At 47.8% G+C, this 21327-nt stretch overlaps 1 protein-coding gene across 1 annotated transcript in view; it reads right to left on the minus strand.

Moving 5' to 3' along the window:
* The window catches only part of KSR2 (kinase suppressor of ras 2), a gene marked incomplete at both ends in the record, with an annotated part of 336254 nt that overhangs the window by 120184 nt on the left and 194743 nt on the right, over positions 1-21327 (minus strand). Inside the window, one exon of the mRNA XM_084253306.1 lies at positions 18719-18903. Coding sequence (XP_084109432.1) covers positions 18719-18903 — 185 coding nt within the window. The remainder of the gene's footprint in view (positions 1-18718; positions 18904-21327) is intronic.

Here is a 21327-nt window from a genome sequence, read left to right on the forward strand (position 1 = left end):
CAGTGAGAAAGAAAGGCTACTTTACAAATACTGCTGGGGAGAAAAAGTAAGATTACCTAATACCATATACCAAAATCAATTCCAGGTGGATTAAGGACTTAAATGTGAAAAGCAAAACTACACCCAACATTTCGGAGAATACACAGGACAATATGCTTATGACCTCAGGGCAGAAAGAATTTATTAAGATTTTTTTTAAAAAGAAGCAAAAGCCATAAAGCAAAGAAATGATACCTTGGGCTATATATGAATGTTAAGAACTTCCATTCATCAAAAGAGACCAGAAAGAAATCAAGAAGGCATCCCACAAATCAGAAAGCATTTGCCACACATATAAAGTGAGAATGAGAACCTGAAATATTTTAGTTCCCAAAAAAGACCGGGGGAAAGATAATTCAATAGAAAAAAAAAATGGGCAAAAGAGATCTCACAAGAGGATGAAACCCAAGAAGCCAATGCACTTGTGAAAAAAATTCTCAACCTCATTAGCAGTCTGGGAAATGCAAACTGAAACCAAGCTGAGACACCATGTCTTTCTCACCAGATGGGCACAATAGTTGAGTCTGGCCTTATGAAAGTTGGCAAAAATATAGAGCAATCAGAACACCAAGGCACTGCTGGGAACACATAAATTTATGCATCATTTTGGTAACCAATTATACATCATCTAATCCAGTGGTTCTCAGCCAGGGATGATTATACCCCCGGAGAACATTTGGTTTCCTAAATGTATTTGTAGGGGTTGGTGCTAATGGCATCTCAGGGAGTAGAAGCCAGCGATGCTGCTAACCTTCCTGCAACGCACAGGACAGGTCCTTCACAAAGCAGTATGCATCCTCAAGAATCCACAGCGCTGAAGTCGAGAGACTCATCTTGTCAAATTGAAGGTTCTCAGGCAGAGGGGATTTACTCCCAGGAATGTTTCCTGTATAAATCTTTCCAGACCATTCTCAGCAACAATTAAGAAGGGTGCTGGTGTCAATGCCTAAGCCCCAGGCTTCTCCATAAGAATCTGGTTCAGAAGGTTCAGGGCAGGATTTTCTAACACATTCCCCAGGGACAGGTAGCATCAAAGAAGTCTGGGAAACCATCCTGGATGTTCAAGTGCACCAGGAGAATGTCCAAGAATAATTGAACTGAAAAACCAGGAAAGACTCCAAATGCCCATCCTCAGAGGCAAGCAAACAATGGTGTATTCAAACAATGGAATAGTACCCGATTTCATGGACTCTTCCAGATGCCATTGAGCCTAAAGTCATCACTCTATGAACCACTAAGGCAGAGAGTGCCAATTAATCTATGATACAGTGCTAGCTCACACTTAAAAATTTAAATATAGCCATTTCAAAGTCGTGCTGCTCTGTTCCCAGCCTTTTGGTCCAGACAATTTACGCAGACTATTTTTTTGTTTGTTTCAAGGTCAAGTCATAGTGTAATATTCCTGAAGACCTTTTAAACTCCAATTAAACTCAACTCATTTTAAGACTGGCGATGCACAAGGCCTCAGGAGTGACGACATTATGAAGGGCCATGTCCATGCTCGCTGGACATGTAGCAATGACAGCTGCAGTCTGACCCCGCCAGGCTGAGAGCAACTGGGAGGCGCCACAGAGTGCAAATCACAGCCCAGTTCCAGAGATACTAGACAGCTGGGGACACGCGCGTCTGTGTCGTTGAGACACAGCATGTTTCAGTATAAAGGCCAATGAACTTTAATTATTCACATAGACCTTAGCGAATCTCAAAACCAGGATATCAAAAAAAAAAAAAAAAGAAGCCACAGAATATGTGAAGTATGAACCCATTTTTATGATGTTCAAAAACATACAAAACTAATACATAATGTTCAGGGATACATGTGAGGCATCCCATAAAGAATAGCAAGACATGGCAAAAAAAAAAAAATTCAGGAAGGCATCATCTTAGGGAAAAGAAGAGGCATGGAAGGAGGAGATGTATATAAAGGGCTTCCAGGAGTTTATGACTTTCCACTTCTCAAGTTCAAGTTCCATTCCTAAGTATTTTATCAGGGTTTGGGACCAAGGGGAGAGGCAAGCAAGGTATTTGCCCCAAGTAAGCTTGGGGCAAAAAATGTAAGGAGCCAGCCCGAACACTATGGTATCAGACAAAAATATTTTGAGGGAACATTTTTTAAACAAATGCAAAAAATTCATGATGGACAACACATGAAACTTTGAAATAAAGGGCAAGATTTGACATGACATGTACATGACCTCCCTCACGACTCCTGGTTTTGGTTTGAATAAAACTTTATTAACAAAAACCAGGCAGCCAACCCATAAGCCATAGCTTTTCCACCTGTTTTTTAATTCCTTAAAGTGTATTTAGATTTTAACTATACACATGCCAGCACACACACGCATAGATGAGTCTCTGCAAATGCACTGTTTTCACTTGTGTTATCTTTTTGAAAATGTTTTATAGAAAGGGGAAACGGTGAGAACAACATCCCAAACAACAATGTGCTGTGGCAGCCACGCTTCCGGGGGTGGGGGGGAAGAGGCTGCTCAGCTATAGTTGTTACCAGCTAGATCAAGGATCCAGGGGTGCTCCCTATCAACTCCCATCCCCCAAGGGGTGGTGCGCTCTGCTCAGGCTGCTGCCAGCTGGCTTAGGGACCTTCTCAGCTGCCTTCCCCCAACAGCAGCAAGTGCCCCAGTATAGAAAGCTTATGTCCATCCATTCTTAAATTTAACCTTTATCATACCGCTGCAGGAGAAGTAAAAGAATCTTCTCTTTCTCGATGGGGAAACTGAGTCACGGAGTGGTCAAGTGATTCAGCCAATATTGGCAGAAGCCAGTTTATATGAGGCTGTCAAATCCGATCAACCCTCATTGTATCATACACAGCTAACGGGTGGTCTTTTGGAACTAAGAAGTGCTTACCCTAGGTCACTGTGAAATCACAGAGCAGGCTGACAAGAGTCTACACAGGGGGTTCCAGTAAAGCTCTTTGGGCTGGGAAGATGGTTTAATGCAAAGAGCCTGTCCCACAGTGTCGCAGGCAGTGCAGACCCCACGCTTGAGGTTGGGCAGCAACAACTGTGTCTGATACACTCTCGCCCTCCTCCACAGGAGCCCCGTGGGCTGCAGGTCCAGATTCTCTTCCAGCAAACTGCTACCCCGGGAGTCTGAGGGGCACTTGGGGAAGCAGCGCTTAACTCTTTATGGCCTCTGGGAGGCCATCTGCAAGGTGAGCTCTCAAACGCATTGATTGATGAGCAATTTCACAGCTGAGAAGAGCTCATGTCATTTTCCCAAAAAGCACCCAGTTTACTTCCAGACTGATTACACCGGCGCTGGGAGACTGACTCATCACCGTGGAGCTCACATGCTTCAGGGCTGAAGACGTGCCTCTTACAGGCACTTGTGAGTGTCCTAGGGCTGCAGCCACAGAGTGCCGCCAGCCAGCTTCCAGCCACAGGAACGTGCTGGCTGGCGCTCCGAGAGCTAGAAGTCTCAGATCAGGGTGTCGGCAGAGCCAGGCCCCCTCTGAGACTCCGGGGGGACTCCTTCCTCGACTCCTGCAGCTGCTGCCAAGGCCACCAGTCCCGGATGCCCCTTGCTGTGGCTACATCCCGCCAACCTCTGCCTCCCTGCTCACGGGGCGTCTCCTTGTGTGCTTGTGAATTTCTCTCTTTGTAAGGTCATCAGGGCACTGTACTCGGTACTCCCCACCTTAACTTGACTGATCACATTTGCTAAGAGCCCACTTCCAAATAAGGTCATATTCTGAAGAGCTGGTGGACAGGATTTCCAATGAATATTTTTAGGGAGCTCATTTCAGCCCATAACAGACACACCTGTCAGGTAGCAGCAGTCTCTGTTGAAGGGAAGTGCAGAAAAAGCACAGGTGAGTCTGTGCCTAGGTCTGAGGCTTGGAAGCTTCTCTGGACACTGAGATTAAAGCCCAGATTCTCTGGGTCTGGTTCCTGCTTACCACTCCAGTCTCTCCTCTCTCTCACTAGCTCCTCTCTCCCTCCTGCTCCATGCTCAGATGCCTGCATTCCAGAAACCAGTCCCCTCGTTCGCCTTAAATGCACAGCCCTCCCATTGGTCATCTGGCGAACCCGTGGAGGGCACTTGCTCATGAGTCTTCCCTGAACCCCCAGCTAGATTAGACACCCTTTCCACCCCCACAGCCTCCCTGCCCCCCTGCTTTGATTTTCACAGCATCCTGGATGTCCACTTTGCAGCTCTCAGCACCGCCAGAACCGGCTGTTACAGCTGTCTCCCCCAGCACTCCGGGTGTGCCATGGGGACGGAGATCTTGAATTCATTCCCGTATCCCGGGCTCCCACACAGGGAGTGGGCACTCCAAATATATTTTTGGTTGGATGGACAGATGGAGGACTGACTCCTGAAGAGATCAACTCAGAAGTTATACTGTCAGAAAAGCCATCGCTTCCAGATATTGCCAAAGCTCTCTCCAAGACTGCAGTCAGTTTCGCAGCATGAGGAACAGTGGGACAGAGCTCTGGACCTTGAGGTAAACATATCTGGCCCCAAGAGAGTCCCGTCACTTCCCTAGGCCTCATTCTCTTGTTTTCAAAGTGAGAAACCAGACCCGTTTCTTCCTAGGGTTGTTACAAATAAAAGCGTTATACCCAACCCCTAAATACACACACTGGGGAGGGTCAAGGTGCTCCTTAATTTCTCAGTGACATGTTGGACTTGAGGTGACTGAACCCAAATAGAAATGAAGATTTTGGAGAAGCATTCTTCCCCCTAGAGCCTCGGGTACCCCGTTCCAAACATTTAAAGACCACTCTAGGATAGGAGTTTCCAAGCTGAGAATCAATGTGCAGGGGACCACCACCATCAAGGGACAAGAAGGGGTGTCTCAGGAAAGGGACACCAGCTCCCCAGCTGCACTTAACCCAGAACAGCTCCACTGTCATCTGCTGACTCACATACTGGGAGCTGAGAGAAGATGCTTTTTGAAGAAGGGATTTAATAACCAGCTTTTAATAACTCCAATCTAGAAAAGGGCTTCTGACTTGAATTGTATGGACCTGCTCCTTTCATAAACACGGGGCTGCCTGGGGCTGGCAGCATGTGTGCCCAAGTAAGCACACTACAGAGGAAACAAGTATTTTAAAATGAACATTTAACACCCAAAAGGCTTGGAGGACAGAATCCCAAACTGAAGTGCTATTTATTAAGTTCATTAACAAAATGCATGGAAGCACTGTGGCCTTCTTGTCCTTATTTTCTCATTAAAAACATCAGCAGGTCCCAAACCTGGTCTGGGGGCTGATATTTGAGCCCTAACTCCATGGTGCTCATTACATTTGCTGATCCTGGACCCTGCCTCAGAGAACGGGACAGAAAGGAGATTCTGATGCTGCCCACCCCAGAGAGCCAGCATCAAGGAGCCGCCAGGGTCATCCTTTTGCTCTAAAGCTTAGGCCTGGGGTCACCATTTCTTCTGATGCTACCACACATAACCTGATTCAGTAAGCCTCCCACAACTATCCTTGAATGAATGAATAAATGAATGAATGGCCCTGGAGTGGAAGGTGGCAGATGTGCCTTCGGCACAGCTGTGAGGTTTCCTCACTGGCCCAGTCCCGAAGCCTGACCTGTCTGCTGCCGCCCCAGGAACAGTAGTTCCACATACACCCCACCCCTGCCCGGTCGTGCACTTCCTCCACCTCTGCAAAGGTGGATTCGGGGGCTTGGGCAGATGCCGGCTCTGCTAAAGATGAAGCGTGGGGACCAGACAATTGGACAGCAACTGGAGTATTAGTAAACAGAAACAGTGTTAGTGAAATAGGGTCCCACTGGGGCCCCAGCAACTGTAGATCCCGCCGGATCACATCACAGCCCAAAACCTGTCTTCCATTTATTTCTAGGGCTTGTGATAAGAAGGTGTGCAGAACCTACAAAGAAGTCATAGGGGGTCAGAAAATCCTGCCAAGAGCTTAGCTGCACCTGTCCAGAGTGGGGTCTGACTACGCCATCTACTCCAGCTCTTCTTGCAGTTCCAAACATAGCACTGAAAACAATTACATCCCCTAAAACATTGTGTGTAATACAAATAACATATGTCAAATGTGTGTGTTCATGTTATAAATGAAATACACATACATTAGTAACATCATGTAAATTACAACTGCTATTTATTATCTACTCACCATGTGCCTGGCACAAGCTAGGTGTTTACACACAGTCTCTCAGTTAATCTTGCACCCACTCCTAACTCTGCAGATGAGAAACTAAGGCACAGAGATATCACTTTCCCCAGTCCGGCAATCTGTGGGGAACAGAGCTGGGATGTGAATCCAGGTCTTGTTTAGCTCTGAAATCTGAGCCAATCTGGCCCACCACTTGTCTTTGTAAATAAAGCTTTACTGGAACACAGCCCCACCCATTTGATTACATGAGGTTGCTTTCAGACTGCTACAGAAGAGTTGAGAACCACAATAGAGGCTGTTGACCTGCAAGCTGAAAATACTTGCTTTCTGGCCCTTTACAGAAAAAAATAGCCAAACCCTGTCCTAAACATTCACCCAGCAATTCAAGCCCATAATAGCTCACATGTCTTGCTGGCTTGTTTGATCTGCACTGTAGCTCTGCAGGGTCAGGGAGACTAAAGTCACCACTAGCCTGTTTTCTAGATGGGGAAACAAAGTTGTGAGGTGGTAGCCTGAGAGGCTGAGCAGCATGGGCCAGGCTGAAGCACAGGTCCTGTTGCTCTCAACTGCCTGGTGCTACCTCCCACCCATTTTACATATCAGGAAACTGAGGCTTGATGATTTTCTTATATTTAGTGAGGTAAGTGTTTCTGTTTGGGGATGTCTGGAAACATTTAGCAATCATTTTAGGATGGGCTCTTGGCAATCAAAACACATGTCCAGCCAATCAGAACATGCATCCAGTCTATCAGTTCGCAGGCCCAACCAACCAATCAAATTCACCAACCTTACAGATACATTACAGCTGGACCTCTGCCCTACTTGTCTGTTGTTGTTTTACTGGCTAAGGATAATGGCATTTTGTCCTTATCTGAACAATTGTCAGCCTGTGATATTTGGTCATAGCAGCCCAAATGGAATAAAATACTCAGTATCATACTGAGCATGTCAGGGATTCGATCAATACTGATTGCTCCATTCACTTATGGGGAAAGGTGATGTCCCGCAGAAACCAGTAAGGACCAAAGTCGACCAAAACCCAAACACCATAATATAGTACTGATGACCACAACACCTAGGTATGATGTTACCTATGCGCCTGGTATATTGCTCAACATGCCTCATTTCATCCTATTAACCAGTCCCCAAGACAAGCAGATTAAGCCCATTTTAAAGATGGGGAAATGAGGCTCAGAGACATTAGTAAATAAGTGGCAGAGATAAGGTTTGAACCCAAGCTTGCCCAGTTCTCAACTCTGTGCCCATCCAATGCCAGGATGTTATGGCTTTCTCTTGGGAGTGAAACTGAGTCTCTGGCACCACAGATTAGTCTCCCCTGCCAGACTGTGTGGTTCCTAGAGGCCCCCAAGGAGTGTCAGAGAGGTAGAAAACAAACTCCTTGCAGGGACCACTGAGAAATACAGCTCAAGGGAGAGAGCTGGAAAACAGAAAGTTTCCTATACAATGAAGGCATTAAGCTGGATCATGAATTCATTTGGCCAGGGGGATGTTCCTTAAAGACCCAGAGACCAAGGGCCCCCCAACCCTACCCGAGCACTCATTTTGACTCCAGCAGACACTGGTTGCCAGCTTTCCTGGCATTCATTCTCTCTTAAGTAAAACCCTCAATTTCTAAGCCTAAAGATAAGTATCACAATCCAAGACTGAGGCAATATATTTCTATCCCATTTGCTCTACTCCGCTGATTGGTTTAAAGATAAGACATGGCTGCCTCTATGGACCAGAAGGGAAAGGGTGATGATTACTGGGATCATGTTGCTAATCTACATTGAGCCTAAAAGTGAAACCATCCTGAAGAAAAGCAGGCTGAGAGATAGAAAGACTGAGTCCTGACAGAACCTGAGCACCTAGATACAGCCCTACCTGAAGCCTTCCAATTTCTATACTTTTCAGTGACATATGCAATAAATGACCGCTCTACTAAAAACAGCTCAAGTTTCATTCTCTGTCACATGTAATCAGAATAGGACTGCGGCAGCATGAGTGAGGATTAGGAATACCAGTGTCCTGAACAGTCCTATAGTTATTTCTTTTCCTACTATGAAATCAGTGGACGTATGAGATTCCTGAGGGGGCAGGGGCTGTTACTGAGACAAAGAGACAATCAGACACAGGTCTTGGTGACAGGGAACAGGATCAGGACTCACACCAACAGACACAAATGATCCCCCTGGCTCCCAATGCCAACCACTTAACAACCAATTTTTACTGCCACCATTCCTGGTGGGAGCAATCATAACAAAAGGTTTAAGGTTGTCTGCTGCGTGCTGAGCCCCAAGTGAGCATGCTAAGGCAAGAATTGAAAAATGTGCAGGCGGACAAGAGAAGAGAGAGCTGGTGATAAAGCCCGGAAGTGGCCTTGCAAAGAACACCCACACCCACTGCCACGTCTTGCGTACACACACACTGCCAGCCTACCCCTCCACACACACACACAACTTGTTGCTTTTTGAACAAAGACACTGCTTTCTTCCTCTGGATCACTTTTAGGAGGAACAGAAGTTATAGTTTCACAACCACCTTGGTATAACGGAGAGAACTCTGAGTCAGGTATCAGGAGACCCAGGTTGGTCTGTAACCCTGGACCAAGTCCCTTCCACTCTCTGGCTTCAGTTTCCCCATCTCTAAAATCAGTGATTTCTGGGGTCTCTGTCAGTCTAACCCCAGTGACTCCAGAACAGAGGCAAAAAATTGGCAGCTTGAGACCAAATACAACCTACAGCCCTGTGCGGTTATTTAATACTGATTTCCAAGGTGTTAAAAGATTTTTCACTGGGTGCTAATATTTTTAAATTGGAAGATACAACATAAAAGTCAGGATCCCCGACTTCTTCGGAGAAGTCCAGATCTGGCAGCCCAGGGCTCACAGGAGCGCACGGCGGTGCCTACTGGAGCCAGGATGCCTCACGGAGCTCCAAGCCCAAGCCCTCTCCTCTCTCCCCCCCAACCAGCAGCTCTGCTCACTTGTGTTACTTCTCAGGCCCCTGGAGAGCCCACCAGGGCCAGCGTGCAGGTCACACGGAACTGGCCCCGGGGCCACCTCACCTTATTCTCATTTGGAAAATAAGGCTGAGGTCCCATTTGTTTCCTGAGCTGCTGCAACAAGTGACCACAGCAGAAACGGATTCTCATTGTTTTGGAGGCCAGAGTCTGCAGTCAAGGTGTTGGTGGGGTTGGGTCGTTCTGGAGGCTCAAAGGGAAAAACTGTTCCATCTGGCTTCTAGCTTGCGGCAGTTCTGGCGACGCTGGCTGCAGATGCATCACGCCAATCCCTGCCCCCAGCTCACATGCTATGCTCCTGTGTCACTGTCCAAATGTCCCTCTTCTAATGAGGACACCAGTCAGACTGGATTAGGGCCCACCTCAGTCCAGCATCATCTCATGTTAATTTGGCTATACCTGCAAAGACTATTTCCAAATAAGGTAACATTCCCAGGGACTGGGGACTAGGCGCTATAAAGCTTAGTGTACCTCACTACACAGGGGTGGAAATGAACCCTCAACCAAGAAAGAGGCTGAAAATGCATTTGAAAACAAACATATACCCCCAACCACATTATGACAATTTGACCAGGGTGTGGGGCAGGAGAATCCTTGCCTCTGGACTTCGCCTTCTGTGTTGGTGTCCTGCACTTGGGGAGCAGGTTACATGTGGAGTAACTCCCCTCCCAGCACAGACCAGCCCAGGGCGACAAAGGGCTGGGCTCGCGTTCCCAGAGAGCCACGTGATGGTCAGCAGGGAACAGAGAGGTCCTGAGACTTCTGGCGTCCCCTGCACAAGGGTTTTCTACAAAGGGGATGCACCAAGAACTGCCTGAAACCATTTAAAGGGGTAAGTCACTCTCAGACACTAGACCACAAAAGAAAAAAAAAAAAAAGAAAACATACCTGACTTTCCCTTGGAGGCTTGTAATCACAGACACAGCAAAACCCCGCTCACTTATGTGCAAATGACACAGCCTAAGCATGAGCACAGCTGCCAGCCTTCAGCTGAGCCCCAGGCGGGGAAAGCCCAGAGACCACAAAAAGCACAGCCGGGGAGGGGATGGGGCAAAGAGGGGACTTCATAAACTGCACTGGAGGCAGGGAATAGGCCATCAACAGAAAATCCAGTTATTTGGAGAAACCGCTCCATATAGAGACCAATTTTGTGACCACCCAATAAAGTTCAGCCAAGTCCACTTTCTTTACCCTTAGCCCAATCTATAATCAATAAAATTTAACTCCTTTGTTCTCAAACCCATTTCCTTAAAAACCAAAATAACTCTCTTCCCATTCCTGGATGGGGAGGCATATTTCAGTTTGCCTCCCTCCCAACAGCTGTGCTATAAAGCTTGATTTCTTTTCTCAAAAGCTGGTGTCATGGTATCAGCATGGACGCACGCTGGGCAGTGAGCCCACGGCTCAGTAAGACACAGCACCTTGGTTGCAGCAGTCCTGCCAACGCTGAGCAGCCCGAGTCTAACCAGGAGGGAATGTCAGACAAAGCCAAATTTAGGGACATTCTATAAAGCAACTGACCCCCTACTCTTTAAAATCACTAACAACGAAGTCTGAGGAATTACTGTAGTTTGACATCAAATGGCAATATGTGACTGTGGATTGGATGCTGCACCAGGAAAAAAAAAAATGCTACAAAGATACTACCGAGGCCAATTACTAAAACTGGAATATGGTTAGATCAAAGTCTTGATGCAATGTCAAGTTAGCTAAATTTGATCAGTGTGTGGTTATATGAGAGAGTAAACAACCTAGTCTCAAAGAGTTCACAGAGAAAGAGAGGAAGGCAGCGCAGGAAAATCTTACAAACAGATGAATCTGAGGAAACGGGGTGCAGGAGTCCTTGGCATTGCTCTTTCAGCTTTTCTCTTAGTTTGAAATGATTTCAAAATAAAAATCTTTTTTTTAAATATTAGAATAGGTATTTTTTAATTTTTAAAATTTATATAGTTTTTACATCATTTTTCATTTTTGCACAATGTATGCATTTTCATGTTGGTTATAGTCCCCATACGATTCCCAACCCCCTTGCTTTGATCCTACTCCCTCCCTCCTTCGCGCCCCCCCATAGTGTGTCTCTGGTTTATAGTTGCTTGTTGATTTTGATTTTTACTTTGTTATAATTAGTGTTTTTTCCTGGTCCCTTATTTAGATTTTCTAAATTCCTGCTATGAGTGAGACCATCTGGCATTTTTCTTTTTCTTTCTGGCTTATTTTGCTGAGCATGATCCCAACCAGCTCCATCCATGTTGCTGCAAATTGCATGAGTTTATCTTTTTGGATTGCTGAGTAATATTCCATGGTGTATATGTACCACATCTTCTTGATCCAGTCATCTATTTTTGGGCATTTGGGTTGTTTCCATAGCTTAGCGATTGTAAACAGTGCTGCTATAAACATAGGAGTGCAGGTGTCCTTTTCAATTAATGTTTCTGTGTCCTTTGGGTAAATCCCTAGGAGTGGAATTGCTGGATCATATGGAAGCTCTATCTTTAGTAGGTCCAGAAATCTCCACACAGCTCTCCATAGTGGTTGGACCAGTTTGCACTCCCACCAGCAGTGCAGGAGAGTTCCTTTTTCTCCACATCCTCACCAACATTTGTTGTTGCTAGTTTTTTTAATATGTGCCATTCTCACTGGTGTAAGATTACTGCAAAGGCAGTAATAAGAGGAAAACATATAGCAATACAGGTGCACATCAAGAAACAAATAGTGTTGAACATTTTTACAAGTGATGTTGAACATTTTTTCATATGCCAGTTGGCCATTTGCATTTCTTCCTTGGAGAAGTTTCTTTTTAGCAATTCTGCCCATTTATTGATTGGATTATTTTCTTTGTTGCTGTTGAGTCTCATCAGCTCTTTTGTAGATTTTTGTGATCAGTCCTTTATCATTAGTGTTGTGTGCGAAAATGTTCTCCCAATCCGTGGGGTGTGTCTTTGTTTTGGTTACTGTCTCTTTTGCTGTACAGAAGCTCTTTAATTTGATGTAGTCCCAGCTGTTTATCTTTGCCTTCACTATCACTGCTTTGGGTGATGTGTCTTTAAAGATGTTACTGAAGTATATATCATGTAGTATTTCACCTATATGTCCTTCTATATATTTTATGGTTTCAGGTCTTATGTCTAGTTCTTTAATCCATTTTGAGTTGGTTTTTGTGCGTGGTGTGAGGTAGTGGTCAAGTTCCATTCTTCTGCATGTAGCGACACAGTTTTCCCAGCACCATTTATTGAACAAACTTTCTTTGCTCCATTGCATAGTCTTTGCTCCTTTGTCAAAGATTAGTTGACCGTAAATCTGTGGGTTTATTTCTGCATTTTCTATTTGTTTCCATTGGTCCGTGTGTCTGTTCTTGTTCCTGTACCATGCAGTTGTAGTATAGTTTGAAGTGTGGGAGTGTGATACCTCCATTCCCTTCTCTTTTTTTCAGGAGAGCTTTGGCTATTTGGGTTTTTTGGTGGCTCCATATGAATTTCATCAATATTTGTTCTATTTCTTTTTTTTAAGCTTTTGCTGCATCCCATACATTTAGGAAATTGGTGTCCTCCTTGTCATTCAACTCAAAGTATTTTTTAATTTCTTCTTTAATGTCCTCATTAGTCCAGTGGTCTTCCAGTAGTGTGAGTTTCAATCTCCATGAGGTAGGAGGGTTCCTTGCCTTCTTTTTATGGTTTATTTCTAGTTTGATGCCTTCATGGTCAGAGAAGATAGTTGGTATGATTTCAATCTTGGTGTATCTGGTGATGTTTGTCTTGTGTCCCAGTATGTGATCAATCCTGGAGAATGATCCATGTGCACTTGAGAAAAATGTGTACTCAGATTTTTGGGGGTTGAGTGTTCTGTAGATGTCAGTTAAGCCCATGAGGTCTAGATCCTAATTTAGAGCGTTAGTGTCCTTACTTATTTTTTTGTCCCGTTGATCTAGCCATTGTTGATAGTGGTGTGTTGAAGTCTCCCACTACATATGTATTTTCTCTGATGTCTGTTTTCAGAGATGATAATAATCATCTGATATATTTTGGTGCTCCTTCATTTGGTGAGTATGTGTTAATGAGTGTTATTTCTTCTTGAAGTATTGTCCCCTTGATCATAATGTAGTGACTCTCTGGGTCTCTTTTTACCTTTTTGAGTTTGAAATCTGTTTTATCTGATGTAAGTATAGCTGTTCCTGCCTTCTTTTTTGATCCATTTGCTTGTAGGATTGTTTTCCATCCTTTTACTTTGAGTCTATTTTTATCTTTTTTGGTTAAATGTGTTTCCTGGAGACAGCAAAAGGTTGGATTTTTTTCCCTTAATCCAGCCTGCGACTCTGTGTCTTTTTATTGAGGAGTTTAGTCCATTTACATTTAGAGTTAATATTGATATGTTAGCATCTGTATTTGCCATTTTTGTTTGTCTTTTCTCTGGTTTTATTTATTTTTTTAATAATTTTTTTTGTCTTGTTTCGTTCTTATTCATCCCTCTGAGGTTCTGGCTTTAGGACTTCTCGTAGTATTTTTTTGAGTGGGGGTTTAGTTGTAATGAAATTTTGAAGTTTCTGTTTGTCTAGGAAGGTCCATATTTTTTCTACATAGAGGAAGGAAAGCTTTGCTTTCCTTGGTTGGCATTTGTTGTCTTGGAATCTGTTGACTATGTCCCTCACTCTCTCCTTGCCCATAGTGTTTCTTCGAGAAGTCTGATGTCAGCCTGATTGGTTTTCCTTTGTATGTTATCTGTTTCTTCCCTCTTGTCAACTTCATTATTTTTTCCTTGTCTTGGATTCTTGGGAGATTTACTATTATGTGTCTTGCTGTATTTTCCTTTCATCATGGAAGTTTGGAGTTCTTCTTGCTTCTTATATGTCTATTTTCAGCTCCTTCTTCCTGTTTGGGAAGTTCTCTTCAATTATTTCCTTGAATATTTCCTCTGTTCCTATGTCTCTCTCCTCTCCTTCTGGGATTCCTATAACTCTTATCTTTCCTTTCCTCATGGAGTCAGATCATTCCCAAAGTCTTTCTTCATTCTTTTTCCTTCATACTTCTCTTTCCTTTTCTGTTTTGGTTCTTATTATTTCTCTATCTTTGAGAGTATTTATTCGTTCTTCCATCTCATCTATTCTGCTTTCAATGCTTTTCCCAGAGTTCTTTAGCTCCTCCACTAATCCTTTGCTCTCCTGCACTTTCTTTCACTTCCCTTTTTAGAGACTCAATTTCATTCTTCCAGTCGTTGATTATTTTTCCATATCATCGATTATCTTTCCCATATCATTTTCGACTTCTTTCAGTGTTTTAATCATGGCAACTTTAAATTCTCTATCAGGAAGACTCATAAGTTCCTCTACATCACTGTTGTTGCAGTCTGGTGTCTGATGGTCTTTTTGTGCTATGTCTTTTTCCTGGGGACGTGCTCAGTTGCTTGTAATTTTTCTTCTCCCTGCTGCTTGTTTTCTGATTTGTCCTATGCATTGGGACACTGTGTCACTGGTACTGGCCGGCGTCTCTTTGGTGTGCTCTTTCTGGGATGTCGGAAACTGGTGATCCAATCGCATCCAATACTCTCATGCCAGAGGTCCAGTAGGGCAGTGATACTATGGGTATGTTAATTGTCGCTGTCCCAGAAAATCTCCTCCTGTATTTGTTTAATTCCGGAGGTAGGTCTTGTGGTCCCACAGACTGCCCTGGCAGTGGCTGGATTGCCTGCTGGGCTCCAAATCACTGGATCCCTCTCTGGGCTCCAACACTCTGCCAGGTGGGGCCTGGCTTGTGGGGGCTTTTCAGCTCACCTCTGGCTGTGGCGACAGCCCTTTCCCAGTTCCACACAGTCTCGGTGGGTTCCAGACGCAGAGATCCCTGTTCTAAAATGGTGAGTCAGGAGGGCACGTCAAAATAAAAATCTTTATTAAAGGAAAAACAAGGTCCCATCACTGAGTGATGCTCAAATGTCCACAGAATCCCCTGGAGGGCTGATGAAGACTCAGACTGCCCGGCAACCCCGAGGCACTGATTCAGTGGGCCTGGGAGGAGAAAAGCAAGAATTTGTGTTGCTAACGAGCTTTTGGGTGATACTGATGCTGCTGGCCCAGGACACATTTCGAGAAGCCCAGGTAAAACCTGACTTAAATTGTGGAAATAACCCCCCAAAGAACTACACACAGAAGTTTAAAGAAAGCATAACTAGGAGAGAGATGGTGCAAGGACCTGGTGCTTTTCATTCTGAACCTCTCAGTTCATCTCCCCCGTTTCCCGGCACACACATTTCAGTGCCTGCAAAGCTCCGAGGCCAGCGCCTGCCTGCCCGGCAAGGAGCAGGTGGACAGTCTGTGTCAGGAACCTGCCGGGACCTGAGTTTCCAAACTGTAGCAAAGATGACAGGCCACATGGGCACCTCCTGTGTCTGCTGGGGGTGGGGGTACAACAGCATTTCTTCCTGCTCATTCTTGGGGGATAAAAAGTCTTTTGGGTCATTCCAAAGGGACATCAGTTTTCCCCCTGGAATTACCACCACTGAATTGAGTGAGGCCCAATTGCCTCACGGCCTCTCCCGATTCTGAGATGGGAATGTGGTTCAGGCAGCAAACTTCTGTCAAGACATGCACGTCTCCTCCTCCTCCTCCCTCTCTTCCGGGGTGGTTAATGAACCTTGGGTTCAAGCCTCATTAAACCCCATTATATAATCACCCCCATCCCGAGTCTCTTTATAACCCTTCCAGTGGATGGTTTCTTGGGAGCATGCAGTTCGGCTTCATCAGTCTTTATTGCTACCTGCTGCCTCCCTCAACAAATCAGGCCTGTGACGCAGCCTCAAGGCACACGCCCTCCATGGAGGGTCAGCTTCCTGTCGCTGTTTCTCCAGGACAAAGAACCGAGTTGCTGGGAGACTGGGAGCGGAGGAGGGGGCATGGGGAGACGGGCGAGGGGGGACAAGCCTCCTTTCAAAACCCCTTGAGAAGAATGGTATCTCCTGAGACTGGAGCCTCACGCACAGCTCCAGCCGGTGCCTTTGGGACCAGTGCTGGGGAAGACCAGGACTCATCAGTCACCTGGTTCCCTTCGGTCGCTGCTGCCCTGAAATGCGCAGGTCCCCACTGGCTGCTACTAAAGAAACACCCAGAAAACTGCAAGGGGCAAAAGCACCCTGTCAATTCTCTTCTTTTACCAAAGATAAATGAGTTGCAAAACTGCCGGTTTCTGCAGATGCCGGGGCCCCACAAGGGGGCTACCTTCCAGGACAAGGAACCCCTGAATATTAGCAGCACAACCTAGGGAGGGTTACACAGGCTTTGCTATGTGGGTGCAGCTCCCGGAGCAAGAGGCGTCTCCGGAGGGCAGGTATTCCCACAACACAATCCCCCTACCAGGGGGGCACCAGAGGGAAAGTCACACCAGTTAAGTCCCCGCCTGATGAGCAGCAGCCGGGTCTCAATGCAGACGGTCTCGTGATTCCACACCATGGCGCTGAAGAACAGAAGTCTTTGGCAGAAGACTGTGATCTAAACACAAGGTCCTCAGGGGTTTAAAGCAAGCTGGAGATGTGTCCACTCTGCCCGGAAGTGACGCACTGAGCTGAGGTCAAACCCCCAGAGATGGCCCCACTGGCAACAGCAATCAGGACAGAGATGCCCACAGACAGATGGCTGTGGAAGGCAGCTGCCTGCATCATGCCAAAGCAAATTCCAAGCACTCTTAAGGCTATGGGGGGGGGGCGCGGGGAGGGGGCAGTGAACTGCAGCCCCCAGATGAATCCTGGGGCCAGAGGACATACATGCTACCGGGGAAAGGAGCTGAGAGACATTATAATGACAGCTACCATCTAGTGGCACTTGCTGTGCCAGGCATTGCGCAGAAGACTGGATCCCAACAACCCTCTGTTAGGTGAACCTACTATGGTTCCCATGTCACAGGTGAGGAAACTGAGGTTGAGAGGCTCTGAGCTTCTTGAAGTCAGGCAGCCTGCTCAAAAGTAAGTGGGAATTTGAACTCAGGTCGCCCCCTCCAGGGCCGTGACCCCCACCTCACCCGACTGCCAGGCCACACTAGCTCTGTCCCCACCCCCTCCTCACCCAGGCCACCACGTCACCCGAGAGCCACGCGGGCATGCCGTCACGGAGCATGTCTGGTCTCTCTGACAGTGATCGCCCTTGACAAATTAATAAATTGGGCTTCTGGTCATGAGTGCTATTTCAGTCTGCTCAATTCAGAGCCACTGCCCCCTGGGCACTGACACAAGCCAGGCTCTGGAAGGCCTCCTAGCTGACGTCTGCACAGCTCTCTTCCAGCTCCAGACCCTCTGCTGATCCCTGCAGCGACGCCCCATTCACATTTAGGGTCTGGAAACAGACCACCTTCCTGCCCAGCCAAACCATCCAGCTGGGCTACAGCGGAGCTGCAAACCCCAGGTTCTTGGCCCTGGACACACAAGCCGGATGTGGCATGTGCAGCGTCCAGGGAGAGGACTCACAGGGCTCATCAAGTTCTTAAAGGGCTCAGGGCCTCCCTCTCATGTAAAGGTAAAGAACAGAACCCCACGTCTAGAGACCAGCCTCCTGGTGGATAGTTGACGGATCTTAGTTCTCAAATCATGTGTGGTGATTAAACTTGATTACCCTGGCATGAGAAAGAACCAGATTTAAATCCTGGCTCAACTACCTGACAGCAGGGACTTTGGGCAAGTTCTCTGACACTCCTGATCGCGTTTCCTCAAGTACACAACGGAACTAAGCCTTCGGTTCTGCCACCTGCCGCGAGAGCCAATGAGATGGTGCTGGGTGGGAGGCGTCTGAGCACCGAGAAACCAGCCCTGGTGTTCACAGTGTTCACCCGGCAGCAACACAGACTTGGGGTGGTAGGAAGAGGCCATTTCCTCCGCACTCCAGGCCTCTGCTCCCCTGAGCTCCCAGTCCACAAAAGCTCTTTCTTGGCTGGACTTTTCCAGGGGCTTCCCCGACCGCCCCAGTGCCTGTACCCAGAACAAACACCTGGGCAGGGCAGATTAAACACTTCCTTGGAGCTCAGCCCTGGATCACTAGAAAGTTCCATTCCCGCTGCGCCTAATAACCTCTGTCTCTGGCAGAAATTCGCAGAAGCAGAATGCAAACCACCCCAGGCCACGCTCAGCCCAGTTTGAACCCAAATACATCTTTGAAATGTAAAGGCTGTACGTGTGGACCTGAGGGAACAGAACTCAACCACCGATGCCTTCTCCACAGCAGCCTAGAGAACCCCGTGACCCGGCAGCTCGGAGGTGGCTCAGGCTGCCCCCTCACCCACCCCCACCCCGAGGCGCCGGCAGGTACCAATAGCGGGACTTGGGAGGGCAGAGGCAGGGCCAGCAGCTCCCCCAGCCTCACTATGCCCCTCTCCCTTCCAAGCCACCCCAAGGGCCTGTGGTGCAGGGTGGGTGCTGGGTGCCCCCTGCTGAGCGAGCATCTCCCCAGCACTTCGCAGAAAGAAGAGGCGGAGCGCGCAGCTGGGGCAGAGGTGGGCTCAGGCGTGGGGAAGGTGAAGGGCAAGGCCCAGCGTCTCCCCACACCCCTAGAGAAGTCTGGTGGGGCAACTTACTTGCGGAGAAGTTGGCCTCTGCGTGGACCGGAGGAGTGGGGGGCAGGAAAGGCGCATGGCCCACGAAGAAGGAGCGCAGGGAGCGCTCGCACAGGAGCGGGGAGCGCTGCTGCGCAGGGATGTTCTCGCAGCTGCCCACGCTGCTGTGGATCTTGAGGTTCAAGGGTTTGCTCTTCTTCTTGGCTCTGGAAGAGGGAGAGAAGGGGATGCATCCATCATACACTAAATGAGAGCGGGGCACCCGCGCCCCCTGATGGGACACCCAGGATCCACACCGCATCTTCTCGGGCTGGGCTCCACTTCCCCTCCCTGAGCTACGGTCGCACAACCTGTGCTGTTCCTCACCCCCCCCCCCGCCCCCGATCCTTTGCTCACACTGTCCCCACCACCCGGAAAACCCTCCCCTTCTTTGCCCGGCTAATCCTCGTGTACTCTGGGGTCCTCCTCCTCCGGGAAGCCTTCCGGATCCCCCATGCCTGCCAGAAGACGGAGTGTTCTCCTTCTGGGAAGCTCCGAAGATGCACATGGAGAAAGGAAGACCCCCAGCTTTCTAGCAGGGGCCTGGCGAAGGGGGTCCAACCTTGCCCCTGTGAAAAGCCTGTTCTACCCTGGGGCACCTGCAAACAGATGAGCAGTTCTATTTTGCTTGGGGCCCTGGTGAAGAGCTAAGGCGCCAGCGTCTAGTTCAGCTCCAGGCTCCCACTCCCCACCTCCGCTCCACCTGCACCTCCTGAGTCCCCAACCCGTGGCTGGGCTGCCCCTTGGCCTTCAGACAAAGACAAGTCCAGGAGCACCTCCGTGAGTTAGGAGATCTGGGTCACGGGGCGTCTGCCCCAAGGGTTTTTATTCTCCATGTTTGCTACCTTCTCTTCCTATAAAAACAACGAACCCATTTCTGCAGAAGTGAAACCCGATGCTTTCAAGAGCTCCAAGGAGAGAGACTGAGTCTTAAGCCAGATCCTGACCCAGTTTCTGGAAACTTGATTTCCTTGTCAGGACTTAGGGCACTGGGCCCCCTCTGCAGAGCCACCCACCACCCTGTCTCTTCCAGAAGCCCCAGAGGGCACCCGCCTTCAGGGTGCAGAAGAAAGGATGTTGCCCCAAACCACAGGCTGGATTGCATGGGGTGCCTCAGGGGAACAAGGGAAATGAGGTGGTAGAGGGACTTTGAGCACCCAACCTTTCACGTTTCCCCACAGCAGCACTGCTGGCAGGTGGGGAGGGGTGCCGGGGAGCTGATAGGTGGAGAGCTGGCAGGTAGGGGTGCCAGGGGAGGGTCCTGGTGCCCAGTAATGAATGGCACAACGTGGAACCGGACTCTGCAGGTTCAAGCACTGACTCCATCGCCCTTGGGTGAGTCAGTAAACACCTGCAAACCTCAGCACCTTCATCTGTAAGGCCCTTCTTCCTAGGGCTGCAGAGAGGATTAAATGAAATAATCCCTATAAGTTACTTAAAGACAGAAATATAAGCACTGTGATTGTTATTATATAATGGACATCATCTGATATTTCCTCGAGAAAGAATCTGAAGCTAAGACAAAGTGGAAACTTCTAGCAAGTTTGGCCCTACTCCTGGGGACTCTCCAAGACCAAGCAATAAATGGTATACTCTGTACACCCTGTGCCTAGCAAAGCGTGTCAATATTGTTGCACGACCTCTAAATGGCAAAACAGAGGAGGAAAAAGAGGCGCCCATCCTGGACCACCGTGGGTCACAGCCTTTGGTCCTGGTCGGCTCTAAAGTCACGCACCAGAGGCAAAGGACGAGGTCCTGCATCAGCCCGTCCCCATCTCTGGACCTGCCTGGGGAGCAGGGTGGGCTCTGTCCTTCAGGGAAAACCTGGGCAAGAAGGTCGGGTGGGAGTTGGAGGGAGGTCAGTAATTACCCACAGGCCAAAGCTGAAGTAAAATTGCCAGGGGGTTCAAGATTCTCTGTGGATTAGTTATTTTCTTCAGGCCATCTTCCTTGCAAACAGATAATTAGAAGATGAAGTTAGACGGTCTCCAACAGGAATTCTCACACTGAGAAAGGGATGAGGACAGACCGCAAGTGGAAAGTTCCCAGCCTACTGCTGCTCTGGCTTTGATCTGAGACTAGGGAATGCAGCTCGGAAATCACCAACATAAAGCAGGGACCCTGGGTTGCTTTGTTTTGCAATTTTCACTTCACCGAACAGGGGGGGCTTCATCAGGATACTACTAACAGCTGCAGAACTGCTGCTCTGCTGTGAATACTGGCCATGCCCAGGGGCCGCACAAAGTGATTTTCACCTATTACCTCAGTTCAGCATCATGGGGTGGGGGGCATGATTTTGACCCCTTCTCCACTGCTGAGAGCCATGGGATGAAGCACAGAAGGGATGCCAGAGAGTGGGCGCTGAGACTCAGACCTCACCCCAGACCAGACCCTGCTGGTCAGTCCCCACCCCAGACTGCTGTCTGCCCTGAGGCTGCCTGGCCCCTGGAGCTTGATTTTTGAACACACTCAGGTCACAGGCACTGGAGTGGCTACTTCCTGAGCCCAGAATCTTCACGTTAGCTCCAACCATCTCTCCTCTGAGCTCTTTCACCAGAACCAACCACACACCACTCCAGCACAGACATTTC

This window comes from Talpa europaea, assembly GCF_964194135.1.
Source record: "Talpa europaea genome assembly, chromosome: 14".
Classification (NCBI taxonomy): Eukaryota; Metazoa; Chordata; class Mammalia; order Eulipotyphla; family Talpidae; genus Talpa; species Talpa europaea.